This window comes from Pongo pygmaeus, chromosome 11 (assembly GCF_028885625.2).
Source record: "Pongo pygmaeus isolate AG05252 chromosome 11, NHGRI_mPonPyg2-v2.0_pri, whole genome shotgun sequence".
Classification (NCBI taxonomy): Eukaryota; Metazoa; Chordata; class Mammalia; order Primates; family Hominidae; genus Pongo; species Pongo pygmaeus.
The window spans coordinates 27,240,239-27,258,214 of NC_072384.2; the positions used below are offsets into that span (position 1 = coordinate 27,240,239).

The 17,976-nt window shown below is 44.4% G+C and overlaps 1 protein-coding gene across 3 annotated transcripts in view; it reads left to right on the top strand.

Annotated features, from left to right (window-relative positions):
- CCDC93 (coiled-coil domain containing 93) overlaps nt 1–11,472 on the top strand; it is a 94,696-nt gene extending 83,224 nt beyond the window's left edge. For all 3 annotated transcript variants that reach the window (XM_054477313.2, XM_063647374.1, XM_054477316.2), the window contains 2 exons: nt 361–474; nt 11,064–11,472. In XM_054477313.2, coding sequence (XP_054333288.1) covers nt 361–474; nt 11,064–11,117 — 168 coding nt within the window. In that variant the 3' untranslated portion in view covers nt 11,118–11,472. The remainder of the gene's footprint in view (nt 1–360; nt 475–11,063) is intronic.
- Nucleotides 11,473–17,976: the final 6,504 nt, after the last annotated feature.

Here is a 17,976-nt window from a genome sequence, read left to right on the forward strand (position 1 = left end):
TAGCACCCACTTCTCACAGTTGTGACAATCAAAACTGTCTCCAGACACTGCCGAGTGGGGAATGGGGGGGCAAAATAGCTCCCAGTTGAGAATCACCAACCTGTCCCTTGTGAAATTGTAGTGAGAAAAAAAAAATGGAAACAGTTAATACTCAGTGATAGAAAAATTGCTGAAATAAATTGTAGCGCCTCCATGTAATATCATGCAAATAAATTAACCAACCTCAAAAATTATATATTGAAGCTTCCTTTACTGGAAGGAAATCATGAAACTGTTAACAACTGTTGTCTTTTGGATGTTGCCAGTAGCCCTTGGGCAGAACATGTCTTTTCATCACCATTTCCCACCATGTTTCAACAGATGGAAAAGAAAAAGCAAGAGAACAAAATGAGAAGAGACCAGTTGAACGACCAGTACTTGGAGCTGTTAGAAAAGCAGAGGCTATACTTTAAGACTGTGAAAGAGTTCAAGGAGGTAAGAGGAAGGCTGGGCAGCATGTTAAGGCTAATGTGAGATATATGTTCACCTCAAAAGTAGCCACCAAAAAACAGCAGTTTTTTGGTTTTCCTCTGGTCTGTGAAGGGAAATAACAAGACAGAGTGTGATCTGGCAGTGAAGTGTGGCGTCTAGGTAGCTGAAGATTGCGTTTTTCTGTGGCCCATCTTGAGGTCTAATTAAATGTTTTAAGACATCATATCATTTTAGTTTTCCTAACACTTAGCACATTAAACTCACAAAATGACTCCATCAGTCCATATCAAGGGCCACTTGGAAACAGCATTTGTTGTGGATTCAGATATAGAATCTTCTCTCCTGCCAGTCTTAGGGTGGGGAGGGACCTCAAGAAGCCGTGTGGGAAGAGAGAACTTTGAAGTGTCACAGGCTTGGATTCGAATCCTATATTTACCACTTACCAGCTGTGTACTTCGGCAATGACCTAATCCCTCCCAGCCTCAGTTTCCTCATTGGTGGGTTCCGTTGCGTCAGATGAGAAATTTGAAACATCCAGCACCAGGTCTGGCACCTCCTAACACCCAACACTCAACTGAATTTCGGTTTTCCCTGTTTCTCCTTCCTGCATTTGGGCAGTTACTCTTCATTGTTCCAGAAAGAAAAGTGCCTGCCCTTAAGAGATTTTCCAAAAAGACTTCATTTGGTCCCTTGCTAGGGTCTCAGCAGCTTTATTTTAAGGAATTCCTTCTCCCTAACCTAAATCCATGTGGTTTCAGTGAGTTTAGAGACTGCTGAAAATACAGCAGAGTTAAAGGTAGGTTGTATCCTGGTGTTTGGTCTGCAGAATAAAAAATGTAGTCTTTCATTGGTCATAATTTTGTTCTTATTTTAAGACTTTTCTTTCTTCCTTCCTCATCTTTCCCTTGTCTTCTACATCTTTCCTTTTTTGTGATTTAACTTCTAGAAGCCACAACCCACAGGCATTTCAAAATCTCATCTTTTCCAGTGTTCCAGCTCCTACTGTACCCCTGGGCAGATGCCAGGTTGTAACGCAGACCTCCCCCTCCTTAAGGAGCATACACTGTGGTGGGAGAGACGGATGGCAAGCTAACAACAAGTCACAACAAATAAGTAGTAACAATTCCAAACTTTGCCATGTGAGGAGACTGGTTTAGGTGGTGTGGTCCGGGAGGGCCCTCTAGGGTGAGCAGGACCTAGCCATGGGAAGAAAGAGTTCTTCAGCCACAGCAGTGCAGGAATGGGGAGCGGAGGGTCTGCGGCTCAGTGTGGGACTCCTTTGAGGCTAGCACAGGCTGAAGCTGAGGTCCCAGAAGGGCCAGTGAGTGAACTGGCAGGGAACAATTAGGAATTTGCTGCCCTACTAAGAGCTCCTCCTTCCCTTTAATCAAAACTCACAAAAGGAGAAGAACTGCATCTCAAATGTTGCTTGGAGACACCCTTTTGACAGTGTAGAAACAAAAAGCAAGTAAGTTGAGGAGGATAAGTATAAGCTGTCAAAGCAATTGAAAATGAAATGGAAAAGCTCATTCTCGCCCTGCAGGCTCTCAGGCAAGAGCTTAGGATGACCTCCAAGGCACCAGTTCCTTCAGAGGTGTTAAGTGGCTTGGGTCTGGGTTCCCACCAGTGCTGGCAGTCATTGTCACACCAGACACAGAGGGTGGTTCCTTCAGAGCCAGCTAAGACACCTAGACCAGATTTTTGCCACGCCTCTTTCCTTCGGTCCAAAGCAAGTCAGAAGAGGGAGGGGATGAAATACGTTCTTGCATATTTTTTTAATTATATTTTAAGTTTTAGGGTACATGTGCACAATGTGCAGGTTAGTTACATATATATACATGTGCCATGTTGGTGTGCTGCACCCATTAACTCGTCATTTACCATTAGGTATATCTCCTAATGCTATTCCTCCCCCCTCCCCACCACCGCACAACAGGCCCCAGTGTGTGATGTTCCCCTTCCTGTGTCCATGTGTTCTCATTGTTCAGTTCCCACCTATGAGTGAGAACATGCAGTGTTTGGTTTACTGTTCTTGTGATAGTTTGCTGAGAATGATGGTTTCCAGCTTCATCCATGTCCCTACAAAGGACATGAACTCATTTTTTATGGCTGCATAGTATTCCATGGTGTATATGTGCCACATTTTCTTAATCCAGTCTATGATTGTTGGACATTTGGCTTGGTTCCAAGTCTTTGCTATTGTGAATAGTGCTGCAATAAACATACATGTGCATGTGTCTTTATAGCAGCATGATTTATCATCCTTTGGGGTATGTACCCAGTAATGGGATGGTTGGGTCAAATGGTATTTCTAGTTCTAGATCCCTGAGGAATGGCCACGCTGACTTCCACAATGGTTGAACTAGTTTACAGTCCCACCAACAGTGTAAAAGTGTTCCTATTTCTCCACATCCTCTCCAGCACCTGTTGTTTCCTGACTTTTTAATGATTGCCATTCTAACTGGTGTGAGATGGGATCTCATTGTGGTTTTGATTTGCATTTCTCTGATGGCCAGTGATGATGAGGATTTTTTCATATGTCTTTTGGCTGCATAAATGTCTTCTTTTGAGAAGTGTCTGTTCATATCCTTTGCCCACTTTTTGATGGGGTTGTTTCTTTCTTGTGAATTTGTTTGAGTTCATTGTAAATTCTAGATATTAGCCCTTTGTCAGATGAGTAGATTGCAAAAATTTTCTCCCATTCTGCAGGTTGCCTGCTCACTCTGATGGTAGTTTCTTTTGCTATGCAGAAGCTCTTTAGTTTAATGAGATCCCATTTGTCAATTTTGGCTTTTGTTCCCATTGCTTTTGGTGTGTTAGACATGAAGTCCTTGCCCATGCCTGTGTCCTGAATGATATTGCCTAGGTTTTCTTCTAGGGATTTTATGGTTTTAGGTCTAACATTTACGTCTTTAATCCATCTCAAATTAATTTTTGTATAAGGTGTAAGGAAGGGATCCAGTTTCAGCTTTCTACATATGGCTAGCCAGTTTTCCCAGCACCATTTATTAAATAGGGAATCATTTCCCCATTTCTTGTTTTTTTCAGGTTTGTCAAAGATCAGATGGTTGTAGATAATGTGGCATTATTTCTGAGGGCTCTGTTCTGTTCCATTGATCTATATCTCTGTTTTGGTACCAGTACCATGCTGTTTTGGTTACTGTAGCCTTGTAGTATAGTTTGAAGTCAGGTAGCATGATGCCTCCAGCTTTGTTCTTTTGGCTTAGGTTTGACTTGGCAATGTGGGCTCTTTTTTGGTTCCATATGAACTTTAAAGTAGTTTTATCCAATTCTGTGAAGAAAGTCATTGGTAGCTTGATGGGGATGGCATTTAATCTATAAATTACCTTGGGCAGTATGGCCATTTTCATGACACTGATTCTTCCTACCCATAAGCATGGAATGTTCTTCCATTTCTTTGTATCCTCTTTTATTTCCTTGAGCAGTGGTTTGTAGTTCTCCTTGACGAGGTCCTTCATGTCCCTTGGAAGTTGGATTCCTAGATATTTTATTCTCTTTGAAGCAATTGTGAATGGGAGTTCACTCATGATTTGGCTCTCTGTTTGTCTGTTATTAGTGTATAAGAATGCTTGTGATTTTTGCACATTGATTTTGTATCCTGAGACTTTGCTGAATCTATCAGCTTAAGGAGATTTTGGGCTGAGACAAGGGGGTTTTCTAAATACACAATCATGTCATCTGCAAACAGGGACAATTTGACTTCTTCTTTTCCTAATTGAATACACTTTATTTCCTTCTCCTGCCTGATTGCCCTGGCCAGAACTTCCAACACTATGTTGAATAGGAGTGATGAGAGAGGGCATCCCCGTCTTGTGCCAGTTTTCAAAGGGAATGCTTCCAGTTTTTGCCCATTCAGTATGATATTGGCTGTGGGTTTGTCATAGATAGCTCTTATTATTTTGAGATACGTCCCATCAATACCTAGTTTATTGAGAGTTTTAGCATGAAGTGTTGTTGAATTTTGTCAAAGGCCTTTTCTGCATCTATTGAGATAATCATATGGTTTTTGTCTTTGGTTCTGTTTATATGCTGGATTACATTTATTGATTTGCATATGTTGAACCAGCCTTGCATCCCAGGGATGAAGCCCACTTGATCATGGTGGATAAGCTTTTTGATGTGCTGCTGGATTCGGTTTGCCAGTATTTTATTGAGGATTTCTGCATCAATGTTCATCAAGGATATTGGTCTAAAATTCTCTTTTTTTGTTGTGTCTCTGCCCGGCTTTGGTATCAGGATGATGCTGGCCTCATAAAATGAGTTAGGGAGGATTCCCTCTTTTTCTATTGATTGGAATAGTTTCAGAAGGAATGGTACCAGCTCCTCCTTATACCTCTGGTAGAATTTGGCTGGGAATCCATCTGGTCCTGGACTTTTTTTGGTTGGTAAGCTATTAATTATTGCCTCAATTTCAGAGCCTGTTATTGGTGTATTCAGAAATTCAACTTCTTCCTGGTTTAGTCTTGGGAGGGTGTATGTGTCAAGGAATTTATCCATTTCTTCTAGATTTTCTAGTTTATTTGCATAGAGGTGTTTGTAGTATTCTCTGATGGTAGTTTGTATTTCTGTGGGATCAGTGGTGATATCCCCTTTATCATTTTTTATTGCATCTATTTGATTCTTCTCTCTTTTCTTATTAGTCTTGCTAGTGGTCTATCAATTTTGTTGATCTTTTCAAAAAACCAGCTCCTGGATTCATTGATTTTTTGAAGGGTTTTTTGTGTCTCTATTTCCTTCAGTTCTGCTCTGATCTTAGTTATTTCTTGCCTTCTGCTAGCTTTTGAATGTGTTTGCTCTTGCTTCTCTAGTTCTTTTAATTGTGATGTTAGGGTGTCAATTTTAGATCTTTCCTGCTTTCTCTTGTGGGCATTTAGTGCTATAAATTTCCCTCTACACACTGCTTGGATGTGTCCCAGAGATTCTGGTATGTTGTGTCTTTGTTCTCGTTGGTTTCAAAGAACATCTTTATCTCTGCCTTCATGTCGTTATGTACCCAGTAGTCATTCAGGAGCAGGTTGTTCAGTTTCCATGTAGTTGAGCGGTTTTGAGTGAGGTTCTTAATCCTGAGTTCTAGTTTGATTGCACTGTGGTGTGAGAGACAGTTTGTTATAATTTCTGTTCTTTTACATTTGCTGAGGAGAGCTTTCCTTCCAACTATGTGGTCAATTTTGGAACAGGTGTCGTGTGGTGCTGAAAAGAATGTATATTCTGTTGATTTGGGGTGGAGAGGTCTGTAGATGTCTACTAGGTCAGGTTGGTGCAGAGCTGAGTTCAATTCCTGGATATCCTTGTTAACTTTCTGTCTCGTTGATCTAATGTTGACAGTGGGGTGTCAAAGTCTCCCATTATTATTGTGTGGGAGTCTAAGTCTCTTTGTAGGTCTCTAAGGACTTGCTTTATGAATCTGGGTGCTCCTGTATTGGGTGCATATATATTCAGGATAGTTAGCTCTTCTTGTTGAATTGATCCATTTACCATTATGTAATAGCCTTCTTTGTCTCTTTTGATCTTTATTGGTTTAAAGTCTGTTTTATCAGAGACTAGGATTGCAACCCCTGCCTTTTTTTGTTTTCCGTTTGCTTGGTAGATCTTCCTCCATCCCTTTATTTTGAGCCTATGTGTGTCTCTGCATGTGAGATGAGTTTCCTGAATACAGCACACTGGTGGGTCTTGACTCTTTATCCAATTTGCCGGTCTGTGTCTTTTAATTGGAGCATTTAGCCCATTTACATTTAAGGTTAAGATTGTTATGTGTGAATTTGATCCTGTCATTATGTTGTTAGCTGGTGATTTTGCTCATTAGTTGATGCAGTTTCTTCCTAGCCTCGATGGTCTTTACAATTTGGCATGTTTTAGCAGTGGCTGGTACTGGTTGTTCCTTTCCATGTTTAGTGCTTCCTTCAGGAGCTCTTTTAGGGCAGGCCTGGTGGTGACAAAATCTCTCAGCATTTGCTTGTCTGTATTTTATTTCTCCTTCACTTATGAAGCTTAGTTTGGCTGGATATGAAATTCTGGGTTGAAAATTCTTTTCTTTAAGAATGTTGAATATTGGCCCCCCCTGTCCTCTGGCTTGTAGAGTTTCTGCTGAGAGATCAGCTGTTAGTCTGATGGGCTTCCCTTTGTGGGTAACCCGACCTTTCTCTCTGGCTGCCCTTAACATTTTTTCCTTCATTTCAACTTTGGTGAATCTGACAATTATGTGTCTTGGAGTTGCTCTTCTTGAGGAGTATCTTTGTGGCATTCTCTGTATTTCCTAAATTTGAATGTTGGCCTGCCTTGCTAGATTGAGGAAGTTCTCCTGGATAGTATCCTGCAGACTGTTTTCCAACTTGGTTCCATTCTCCTCGTCACTTTCAGGTACACCAATCAGATGTAGATTTGGTCTTTTCACATAGTCCCATATTTCTTGGAGGCTTTGGTCATTTCTTTTTATTCTTTTTTCTCTAAACTTCTCTTCTCGCTTCATTTCATTAATTTGCTCTTCCATCACTGATACCCTTTCTTCCAGTTGATTGAATCGGCTACTGAGGCTTGTGCATTCGTCACGTAGTTCTCATGCCGTGGTTTTCAGCTCTATCAGGTCCTTTAAGGACTTCTCTGCATTGGTTATTCTAGTTAGCCATTTGTCTAATTTTTTTTAAGGTTTTTAACTTCTTTGCCATGGGTTCGAACTTCCTCCTTTAGCTTGGAGTAGTTTGATTGTCTGAAGCCTTCTTCTCTCAACTCATCAAAATCATTCTCCATCCAGCTTTGTTCCGCGGCTGGTGAGGAGCTGCGTTCCTTTGGAGGAGGAGAGGCACTCTGATTTTTAGAGTTTCCAGTTTTTCTACTCTGTTTTTTCCCCATCTTTGTGGTTTTATCTACCTTTGGTCTTTGATGATGGTGACGTACAGATGGGGTTTTGGTATGGATGTCCTTTCTGTTTGTTAGTTTTCCTTTTAACAGTCAGGACCCTCAGCTGCAGGTCTGTTGGAGTTTGCTGGAGGTCCACTCCAGACCTTGTTTGCCTGGGTATCAGCAGTGGAGGCTGCAGAACAGCGGATATTGGTGAGCAGCAAATGTTGTTGCCTGATCATTCCTCTGGAAGTTTTGTCTCAGAGGAGTACCCGGCCGTGTGAGGTGTCAGTGTGCCCCTACTGGGGGGTGCCTCCCAATTAGGCTACTCGGGGGTCAGGGACCCACTTGAGGAAGCAGTGTGTCCGTTCTCAGATCTCCATTGCTGGGAGAACCACTGTTCTCTTCAAAGCTGTCAGACAGGGACTTTTAAGTCTGCAGAGGATTCTGCTGCCTTTTGTTTGGTTATGCCCTGCCCCCAGAGGTGGAGTCTACAGAGGCAGGCAGGCAGGCCTCCTTGAGCTGTGGTGGGCTCCACCCAGTTCGAGCTTCTTAGCCACTTTGTTTACCTACTCAAGCCTCAGCAATGGCAGGTGCCCCTCCCCCAGCCTTACTGCCTTGTAGTTTGATCTCAGACTGCTGTGGTAGCAATGAGCGAGGCTCCGTGGGTGTAGGACGCTCTGAGCTAGGCGCGGGATATAATCTCCTGGTGTGCTGTTTGCTAAGACCGTTGGAAAAGCACAGTATTAGGGTGGGAATGACCCGATTTTCCAGGTGCCATCTGTCACCCCTTTCTTTGACTAGGAAAGGGAATTCCCTGACCCCTTGTGCTTCCTGGGTGAGGCGATGCCTCGCCCTGCTTCAGCTCACACTCGGTGTGCTGCACCCACTTTCTGACACTCCCCAGTGAGATGAACCCGGTACCTCAGTTGGAAATGCAGAAATCACCCGTCTTCTGCGTTGCTCACACTGGGAGCTGTAGACTGGAGCTGTTCTTATTTGGCCATCTTGGCTCCACTCCCTGAAAATCTTGCATATTTCATTTAAATATATTTCACCTCACATTTAGCATGTCCTTTTATTTTTTGGTGTTAAAATTGTCTTAGAAAATAATTGTGATGGTGGGTAGTCCTTTTTTTTTTTTTTTTTTGAACATTTTACTTGGCAAAAATTTAAAACTGGCACCCACATGTCAGTGTTCCAGCATCTTAAACTTTCTCCCACAAGCTCTTGCGAGGTAATTTGGGGCCACCACAGGTGTTGAGGAGGAGGTGACGATAGGGACTTGCTTGCTACTCCACAGCCTCTACCCCATATCTTCAGCCAGACTAGTTCTGTTGCTTTTCTGTTTTATATATTACAGTTTAATTTGGACTTTCCAGGGTGGAGCCTTCTCCCAGTACCCTCTATTTTGCCTTCTCACCATCCCCTCACTGGCCCTCTACTTCTGCGTTCTGAATTCTCACTGCATCCTGGGCCCAAGCACTTGTAGTGTGCAATAATTATTCTTAATGAAAACACAACATTGTTGTCTACAATATGGTTTTTTGCCACCTTAGCGGTTGCCTTTGTTGGGTTTGGTTTACCCCACGTTAAATGGGCAACAGTTATGCGCCGTGGGCGCCATCAGGTCATGATACTAAGATTTAAATTCAATAGCACTGATGAATTCAAACCCTACATTTTTGTGAAGCTGGCTTTGGGTACATAACCTTGAGTGAACTTAGCTCTCTGTCTGGCACCTAGTGGGCCTTAGGATAGAGTTTTCAGCAGGAAAGAGACTGAGGTGATGAGACATTTTCCCTTTTCTTCTAGAAACAAACACCCAAAGCGCCTCTTTTGTATTTGCTTTGAAGAGACGGAGAATATGATTCTGTAGGCTCACATACTAGGTGACATTGCAGGCTGTCTCTACCGAAAAGTACAAGCATCGCCTAGGGTGCTGTGACACACAGTTCCCCACGGTAGAGTTCTGATGCTGTTTTTGCCTCATTTAAACGGTGAGGTGGGTGACAGTTTAAACTTATTTACTGTTTTATATTTTTGTTATGGAAATCTTAAAAAATACACAAGTAGAGAGTGTAGTATAACAATATAATAGTGTAGCTCTCTGTTCTTGTTCCATCTCTTCCCCTCCATTTGTTTTAAGCTGGAGTCTTTTTTCCCCCAAGTACATCTCAGGCCATTTTTAAAAGGAACCCAGCATCACCTTATTTCTGTCCCACCACCGCCCTGCCCATGAACTGCCCCTCTCTCCCCAAAAAGGTGTTCAAAAGTGTCAGAGCACCTTGCTGCTGATAGCCTCAAAGTATTCAGCCTTACCACCAAGGCAAGCACCCACCTGTTTCCTTGCTGCTTGAGTGAAAGACACATCTGAATCCTGTAGATGAGCCAGCACTAGTCTTAGCAAAACCAAGGTCGTTATGGTCATGCTGCCATCACACTGCAAAAAGATCAGGGCCTCCAGAGAGCTGGGAGCACCTGACCCTGGCCCAGGGAGGTGGAAAAATTGACCGTGGGGGTTTTGAGTGCAGAAGGTTCAAGGGTAAAAGTTTTTCTCCCACAATAAATGCACCCCCAGGAAAACACAGCCCCTGGAGGCCTGACCACTGCCAAGCCTGTGAGCTCTACCTCTCCAGGCCCTTTCTGCTACCACTTTTATCTCCCAATTTAAAAGCAGGACTCCTTGTGACCCTGCCCAGAGAATGGGGTTGGAGTTATTGGAGGTTTGCTAGCAGATGGAGATATCCTGAGCTACTAAGGCCAGTGGAACAAGGGCAGGAGGCGCAGTTAGAAGCTTTTGAAGATGACCCCAGAGGGAACATGAAATGATGCAGAGGTGACTTGTGCCACTGGATGTCAGATTCTATAGGCAGAGGATGGGGCAGTGACCTCCCTCAGTGATAACCCGTAGCACGTGCCATTGATTTCATACAGCTTGGTTTTAAGGAAGGGCAGGTTATTTTATTTTATTTTTTTTTCAAGACAGAGCCTTGCTCTGTCACCCAGGCTGGAGTGCAGTGGCACAATCTCGGCTCACTGCAAGCTCCGCCTCCCAAGTAGCTAGGACTACAGGCGCCCGCCACCACGCCTGGCTAATATTTTATATTTTTAGTAGAGACGGGGTTTAGTAGTAGCCAGGATGGTCTCGATCTCCTGACCTCGTGATCCGCCTGCCTCGGCCTCCCAAAGTGCTGGGATTACAGGCGTGAGCCACTGCGCCCGGCCCCGTTATCTCTTGATGAATATCTCTTATCCTATTTTCTGAGTTTCTTTCTTAAAGACAAGAATATTCTTAACCTTCACTGTTAGAACTCTATGTGTTTTGCCTGCTATGTAAACTAGGGCTCCCTTTTATCTCTTTTTAGGCTGCTGTCTCCAAAGCCTTTCCTCGCTCCCTTACCATAGTAGGCCAAGACTGGCAGATAAGTGTGCTTTCTGCTTCCGTCCCCTTGAGGTTTCATAGACTTCATGAAGTCTTTTGGAATGACAGTGCCTATCCTCTCATCCTATTTTCAGTCTGACAGCCCAGAAATGGAGCATCATTATAGTTATATTGGTGTTGATGTCAGTAGGTCATCAGGAAGCTTCACCATGTTGGCGGCAGCATGCCAAGAGACAGGGTTGGCCAGGAGATGTCTCCCATAGGCATATGGGAAGGGCACTGAGACCAACTTGGCCTCACATGGGTGCTAATGTAGTCACCACTCTCTCTGTACTCTCTGCTTCCCCTCCAGGAGGGCCGCAAGAATGAGATGCTGCTGTCCAAGGTGAAAGCGAAGGCCTCCTGAACATCCCCAGCTGTGGTTGTATGTCATTGATTTTACTTTTAAGCACCGTATATCAACTACAAGATCATGAAATGGTTCTGAAAGCAACAGTAGAGAGATGCAGGTGTAATGATTTCAACAACCTGGATGTTTTCTTTCTCCTCTTTGCTTCCATTCATTTCTGTTGGCTGCTGTTGATGGAATCAGACAGTAAACACGTGGCTTGGATAACACCCATCATCCTATGAAGAATGTGGGGAGTACTTGTTCTCTGTTGATTCAACTTTTATGTCTCCAGTAACATTGCGCTTACGAAGGTACCTGTATTTGTATGGACTCTGAATAAAGAAGAATTCATTTGTTTAGCAAGTATTAATTCAGCAACCACTGAGGAAGATTCAGAGACGTGTAAAACACAGTTCCTACCACACAGGTACCCAGCAGGTGGCCCAGGGAGGCAGATACAGCACACTTGCCCACAGAACTGGGCTATCCAAGATGTTTTCCAGTAAACAGGAGGCATTTAGCTGAAATGATCAGCCCAGGTAGTGTTGGTCACTTGGGCCTTTCACCTGCCATGGTACCTTTTGTTCCCAGCTCTTCCAGGTGCCAGCCAGCAGGCTTGGTGGTGACAGCAACTGGAATGAAAGTTTAGTGTCGCTTTAATTTTTATACATTACTCAAGTTTATTTCTCAGAAAATTGAAAACAGACCTTGTGCTGAGGACACTTCAATAAAAATTATACCTACCTTCCCCTGCCCCAATGTTCCTGTGAGCCACAGCATGCAGAGGGGCTGTGCATCCCTCATTGAAGGCACATTTGATGAGGCTACACTGCAGCTGGGTCATGGTCTGAGCCAGGAGAGAGACAGACACTGTTCCCTGCACTCAAGGCAAGTAGGGTGCCAGGAGGAAGAGCAGTGGGGTTTGCAGAGATCCAGGGAAACTTCCTGGAGGAGGCAGCAGTTGAGCCCTATCTAAAGGGAGAATCGGATGTTGATAGGAAGACTGTTGTAAATGAAAATACACTATGATTAAAAACCCAAGAGGGTGCAGAGGAGTACACGGCATGCATGTTGGGAAAGCAGGGGATAAGCTAGTCTCTGCAGGAGGCTTCAGAGACCCGTCTGGGAAGTAGGGCTGAGACTAGGCTTTGGAGGGCCTTGAAGGGCAGCTGAGGGTTGATTTTAATCCTTGGAAGTGACCAGTGCAAATCAAACATGGAGCTCCTGCTGCCCAGGTCCTTCAGGAGTCTGGTAATTCAGTCATGTTCAGTAGGTTTCTGCTCCATTTTGCATGAATCTTGCAAACATACCAGGTGGCAGGTTTGGACAGTAACAAAAGCTTAAACATGTCAAGCAAGTGGGGCATTCAGCAGCCACAGAAATGTGTTCATTTTTAGTTCCCTAATGGATGTGATTAAGCAAGGCTGATGTGTACAGATTTAAAAACACACACGTGCTGGATTAAAAACAGCCACTGGTTTCAGTGCCAGGGCCAGCAAGGCCTGTCTGAGCCAGGCGGAAGCAGCAGCTTGCAAATAGAAACTGACACCTGTGGGCGCTTCTTGGGCCATGTGCAGCTCCACCTCAGCTGGTCCCTGAGCTGCGCTCATGTGGGGGTTTTGAAGGGCTTGGTGAAGTTGAAGCAAGTAATTGCAAAAGAACAGGTGGCACTCTGAGGGCAGGGGAAGGAGACAGAAGTTTTGACTGCGTTTGAAATTATTTCAGTCAGGGAAACATCTGCGTTGTCTTGTTAAGCAGCTTGTAGGTCCACCCCTGGCTAACTGAACTTTGTGAACAGTTGGGGCAGTTATTTGAATATTTGTTCACAGGTGGTAGGGAGGCAGATGACATTCTGGGGTTACTGGAGTCCACCTCTATGCTGATGGGGAAAGTATGGCATGATGAATCCAAAGCAAGCAGTAATTCTTTTTGAAAGTGCAGGCATTTATTTTGAGCTGTATTTCACAGGAGTTTCATTTGGTTTGGTTTTGGTATAGAGAGGTGTCCATAGATCTCTCTTCCCCTTTTTTTTTTTTTTTAATCTACAAGACCTACTACGGATAAATCAGTTTCTGTTGCCTGAATACACTTTGAATTAGACTACAGAAGCCAGTTTGAACTCAAATTTCACACTTGCTGCAGACAACCCTCAGTGTGGACAGTGCCTTTCTGAGTAATTAGGATGTTATATGACTTTATAGTGAAGCCGTATAGGCTAAGGAGATGCCCCAAGGTCCCTGATCATTTCAGAAGCCACCTGGAGAGCCAGAAGGGGTCGTCTTCCCAGGGCTACGGCTCTCTGTGTGCCTAGATATAGTGTGGCATTGTACTCTAAGCCCACAGCGTTCTCCAGAGTTAAAAGGAAGCAAGAACATCCTTAAGTTTTTCAAAATGTGCGCTTCAGGAGGAACCAGGTTTCCCCAGGAGAGACACTCTGCTCAATCAGCACAGGAGTTGCTAGCAGGCAGGCTGCCCAGTGCTGTGGAATCTCCGCCAGCCTCTGGGATGGGGGCTTCCTCCCACTTCTTGCTTCTTATGGAGTACATGGGACTGCTCTGCTTTAAGCTGCAATCAGAGCTGTTGTGAGCAGGACAAGATTGGGTGATCATGAGGTGCGTGGGGAGATGCTAAGACATTTGTTGATGTCTTTGACCTGTGCTCCGTCTCTGTTGGATGACTGGGGTTAGCTAACACCACTAGAGGGAGGTACAGAATGTTAAACAGTCGTCAGAGTCACACTGAGGGGTGTTTTAACAGAGGGCAAATTCCCAGTTTGTCAAGCATATCTCTGTTAGAGTCTGAAGTTCATGGTTTTAATGGTTCTAGCTCGTAGCCCTTACATATTTTCAGGATAGCTGGGTCCTGCCAGTGTCCACTGAGTCCGTCAGCACAACCAGAAGGTCCATGCCTGGGAAGCATTCTCTGACAACACCGAGCCCTCGGGACCTCCTGAAACCTTGAGCAGAGGCTGGAGAAGACCTTCAGACAGTCCTTTTACTACCTCACAAAGTGCCATGCCCGGGACCTCAGACCTCAGGGTTGTGACGTTGTTGATGTTGTCAGGCGCCAGTCACATCTCTAGTGACCGAAGCAGACCTGCCTTAAAGGGCACTCCGGACAGTGAGCCCTGGCTATAACCTGTGCCCTCATATTTCTGCTGCCTCAGATGGTCTTGTTTGCCCACTCTGTAGGTGACTGATGATCACCCTAAAAGGGAGGTAGGCATCTAGCAGTAGCACAGTTACTTTGAGCCTGACCCCTTGTCCTGAAGTGCAGATGTTGGGTTGAAACATGCATTGAGGAAGAACACTTTAAGGAAGCACTTTATGATTTACTCATGGCTGGTGTTGGCCTCAAAGTAAAAGAACATCTTAATGCAGAACAGTACAATAAAGAGCCCCATAGGATGGGTGCCATCATCTGTCCCCATGGTTGGGATTGCCAAGGAAAGTGCCTTGTTCCGTGCATCTTCAGAATCCCCCATGCCCTCTCTTGATCCTTTTCATGGAGTCCAGAGCATTCCTTCTATGACAGGCTGAAGATGCATTGTAAAAGGTAATGCTATAATAGTATTCTCACAATAAATGTGCAAAACTCCTGGAGGATTTGGTGCCCGATCTGCAGCATACTTGACAATACAGGGAATACTGTGGATGTTCCATGCCAGCCTTACATCCGTCCCCAAAATGTGCCGAGCTCATGCCTGCCCATGGCCAGTGGCCCTGGGCAACAAAAGTAAGGGCCTGTCTTACCACACTCTCCCCAGCATCTAGCTCAAGGTAGATGACTGACTGGGAAATTCCGGTTGGATAAAATGGCTTTTCCACATTGCAACTTTGCATCTCTATTAGAAAAATTTAGATTGAGCCTTTCCTCTACTTGATGCTTAGTTTGAGAACAGTTTTCACAACTTTAGAGGGTCTCTCTTAGAGTGTGTTATACTGTAACCTTGAAGTTTGAAATGAAACAAGGTGTCAGAGGTTTTGAATCTTTCAAAGGAATTGCCTTTTACAGATTTTTTTTTTTTTTTTTTATTCCCTAAGAAGGGAAAAGAGGGAAGAACTACACTAATGTTAGAGATAAGGTATGTTTTGGCTCAAAATGTGTCATGAATCTAAAGGTAACTTGATGGGTAGAAATGTCTCAGCCATGTGAACCAAGAAGTGGGACCACAGTTCAAGGCTGTGGGTGGCAGCACTAGATATGGTGGTGGCAGGAGTGTGACAGGTAGGCACTCCATGGGGGACAGCCGGACGGTGTCTATCAAAAGTGCGAATGCGTAAGCTTTTTGAACTAGCAGTGCTACTCCTAAGAATTGTACCTGTGTACAAGGTACCTGTGTACAAGAGTTTTTGTTGAAACATTGTAATAGCAAAAAGTTGGAGAGTGCCACCAATATAGGGGAATGGTTAAATACATTATGGCCAGCTTAAACAATGGAATAGTTTGCAGAAATTTAAAACAATGGATCCTGTGTGTGTACTATCATAGAATGGTCCCCAAGATGCATGATTAAGTGAGGAAAAAAGAAGCCCATGGTATCCTAATGTTTGGGATGGAGAAAGTGTGTAGATGTATGTGTGTGCATATGTTTTCACACAGACATATACACTTGTATATCATATGTCCACCTGCATATGCCTAGGATGTCTCTGGGAGGATACCTAGCAGCCTGGCAGCCTGAATTGCCTCTGGGAAGAGGGGTGGGAATGACTTTTCAATGTACACCTTTTGTACCTTTTGAATTTTGTACCATGTACATGTATTATCTATTAAAAAATAGTTCTTAATTTTTAATTTGGTATACTTTTCTTAAAACAATAGAACCAAAATGGAAGAAAATTCTGATTCACTAAGTTTGCTTTCTTAAAGATAAAGCCTTTGATTCAAAAGTAGTGAGACTCTTTCTTGGGTCTTGAGGCAATGGGCCATGCAAAGGGAGGTGTCCTTTTCTGGTGGAACAGAATGCAGCAGTGAAGCGGAGGCTGGCTCTGCTCACACTCTGGGAACATGTTGGGCTGGCAGAGGGAGGGATGGGGATGGGGAAATGGATGATGATGTGACTAATCACTGGGACAGATGGGCTGCTGCAGGGTTCCCTCCATCTTACAAAAATCACAATGTAACCCTGGGTCCTCTGACTTTTGGGGTACAAAAGATAGGCATACCTCTGAGTCATGATTCAAGGGGGGCTGTTAACATCCTCCAGAAGCCGTGCCCATCTTGTGTGGAAACCTGCTGTGGGTGAGCCTTCCCCACCCCTGCCTTCTTTTAAAAACCAACACAACTCTGATTTTGTCCAGCTCCGAGGTGGCCGTGTGTCAGCACGAGGAGAGGAACGTGACAGCTGTTCAGTCAGGGGAATCTCACTTTTGTTGGCCAACTACTGGTTTGCGGATGGATGTCTAACTCAGTTATGAACTTCTGGGAAAGACTTTCCTGCTGATCAGTGAGAGATGCACTAGGAGAGGTTCACCCTTTCTTCCTGTGATAAGTTGTGGAGGAGGGACAGGGTTTGAGCAACTTCAGCCATCTTGAGACCATGAAAAGAGACATCCCAACACACTGAGGTTGGCAGAGGGAAAAGGTGGAAAGAGCCTGGCTCTCTGAAGGCATGATGAGCCTCTCAACCACACTGAGGCCCACCTGCTTCCATATTCTTGTTCCATGAGAAAAATGAACCTCTGTTAGCTTGCGCATTCAACCAACAAATACTTGAGTTTCTTCTATGTGTCAGGCCCTGAGAATATAGCAGTAAAAAAAGCAGACAAGAGAACCTGCCTTCCTGGAGCTACTCTCCAGTGGGAAAAAACAAACAAGATAAATATGTAAATATTGTCATGTGGTGCTTCAACATGCTGATTAAAGCACGGAAGGTATCAGGAGTGTCTGGTTTGGTGGCGGCTGCAATTTTATATTGAGAAGTGAAGGAAGGCCTCACTCACTGACTAGTGAGGGAATGAGTATATAGATAACTATGTAAAGAACATTCCAGGCACAGGGGATAGCAAGTGTAAAGGCCCTAAGGTAGGAGCATACCAAGCAGGTGAGTTTGAGGAACATGAAGGGGACCTGTGTGGGGAGCCGCTGGAGGGTTTTTTAGAAGGAAAGCAGTGTGATCTGGGTTCATTTTGTTTGTTTGTTTTGAGATGGTGTTTCGCTCTTGTTGCCCAGGCTGGAGTGCAGTGGCACGATCTCGGCTCACTGCAACCTCCATCTCCCGGGTTCAAGTGATTCTCTTGCCTCAGCCTCCCGAGTAACTGGGATTACAGGCATGTGCCACCACACCTGGCTAATTTTATATTTTTAGTAGAGATGGGGTTTCTCCACATTGGTCAGGCTGGTCTCAAACTCCTGAGCTCAGCTGATCCACCTGCCTCAGCCTCCCAAAGTGCTGGGATTATATGCGTGAGCCACCATACCCGGCCAATCTGGCTTCATTTTAATAGGCATCCCTACACTGGTGCAGTGGCTCATTCCTGTAATCCCAGCACTTTGGGAGGCTGAGGAGGGGAGATCACTTGAGCCCAGGAGTTCAAGACCAGCCTGGACAATATGGAGAAACCCCGTCTTTACTAAAAATACAAAAAGTTAGCCAGGCATGGTGGAGCACACCTGTAGTCCCAGCTACTCGGGAGGCAGAGGTAGGAGGATGGGTTGAGCCTGGGAAGTCAAGGCTGCAGGGAGCCATGTTCACACCACCACACTCCAGCCTGGGTGACAGAGTGAGACTGTCTCAAAAAATAAAAATAAATAAAAAATAAGGATCCCTCTGGAGGCTGTGTTGACTATAGGGAGGGCAGAAGCAGGGAGCCCAGTTAAGAGACCCCTGAAATAGTCCAGATTTAAATATAACTGAAAGGAAAGTTTTATA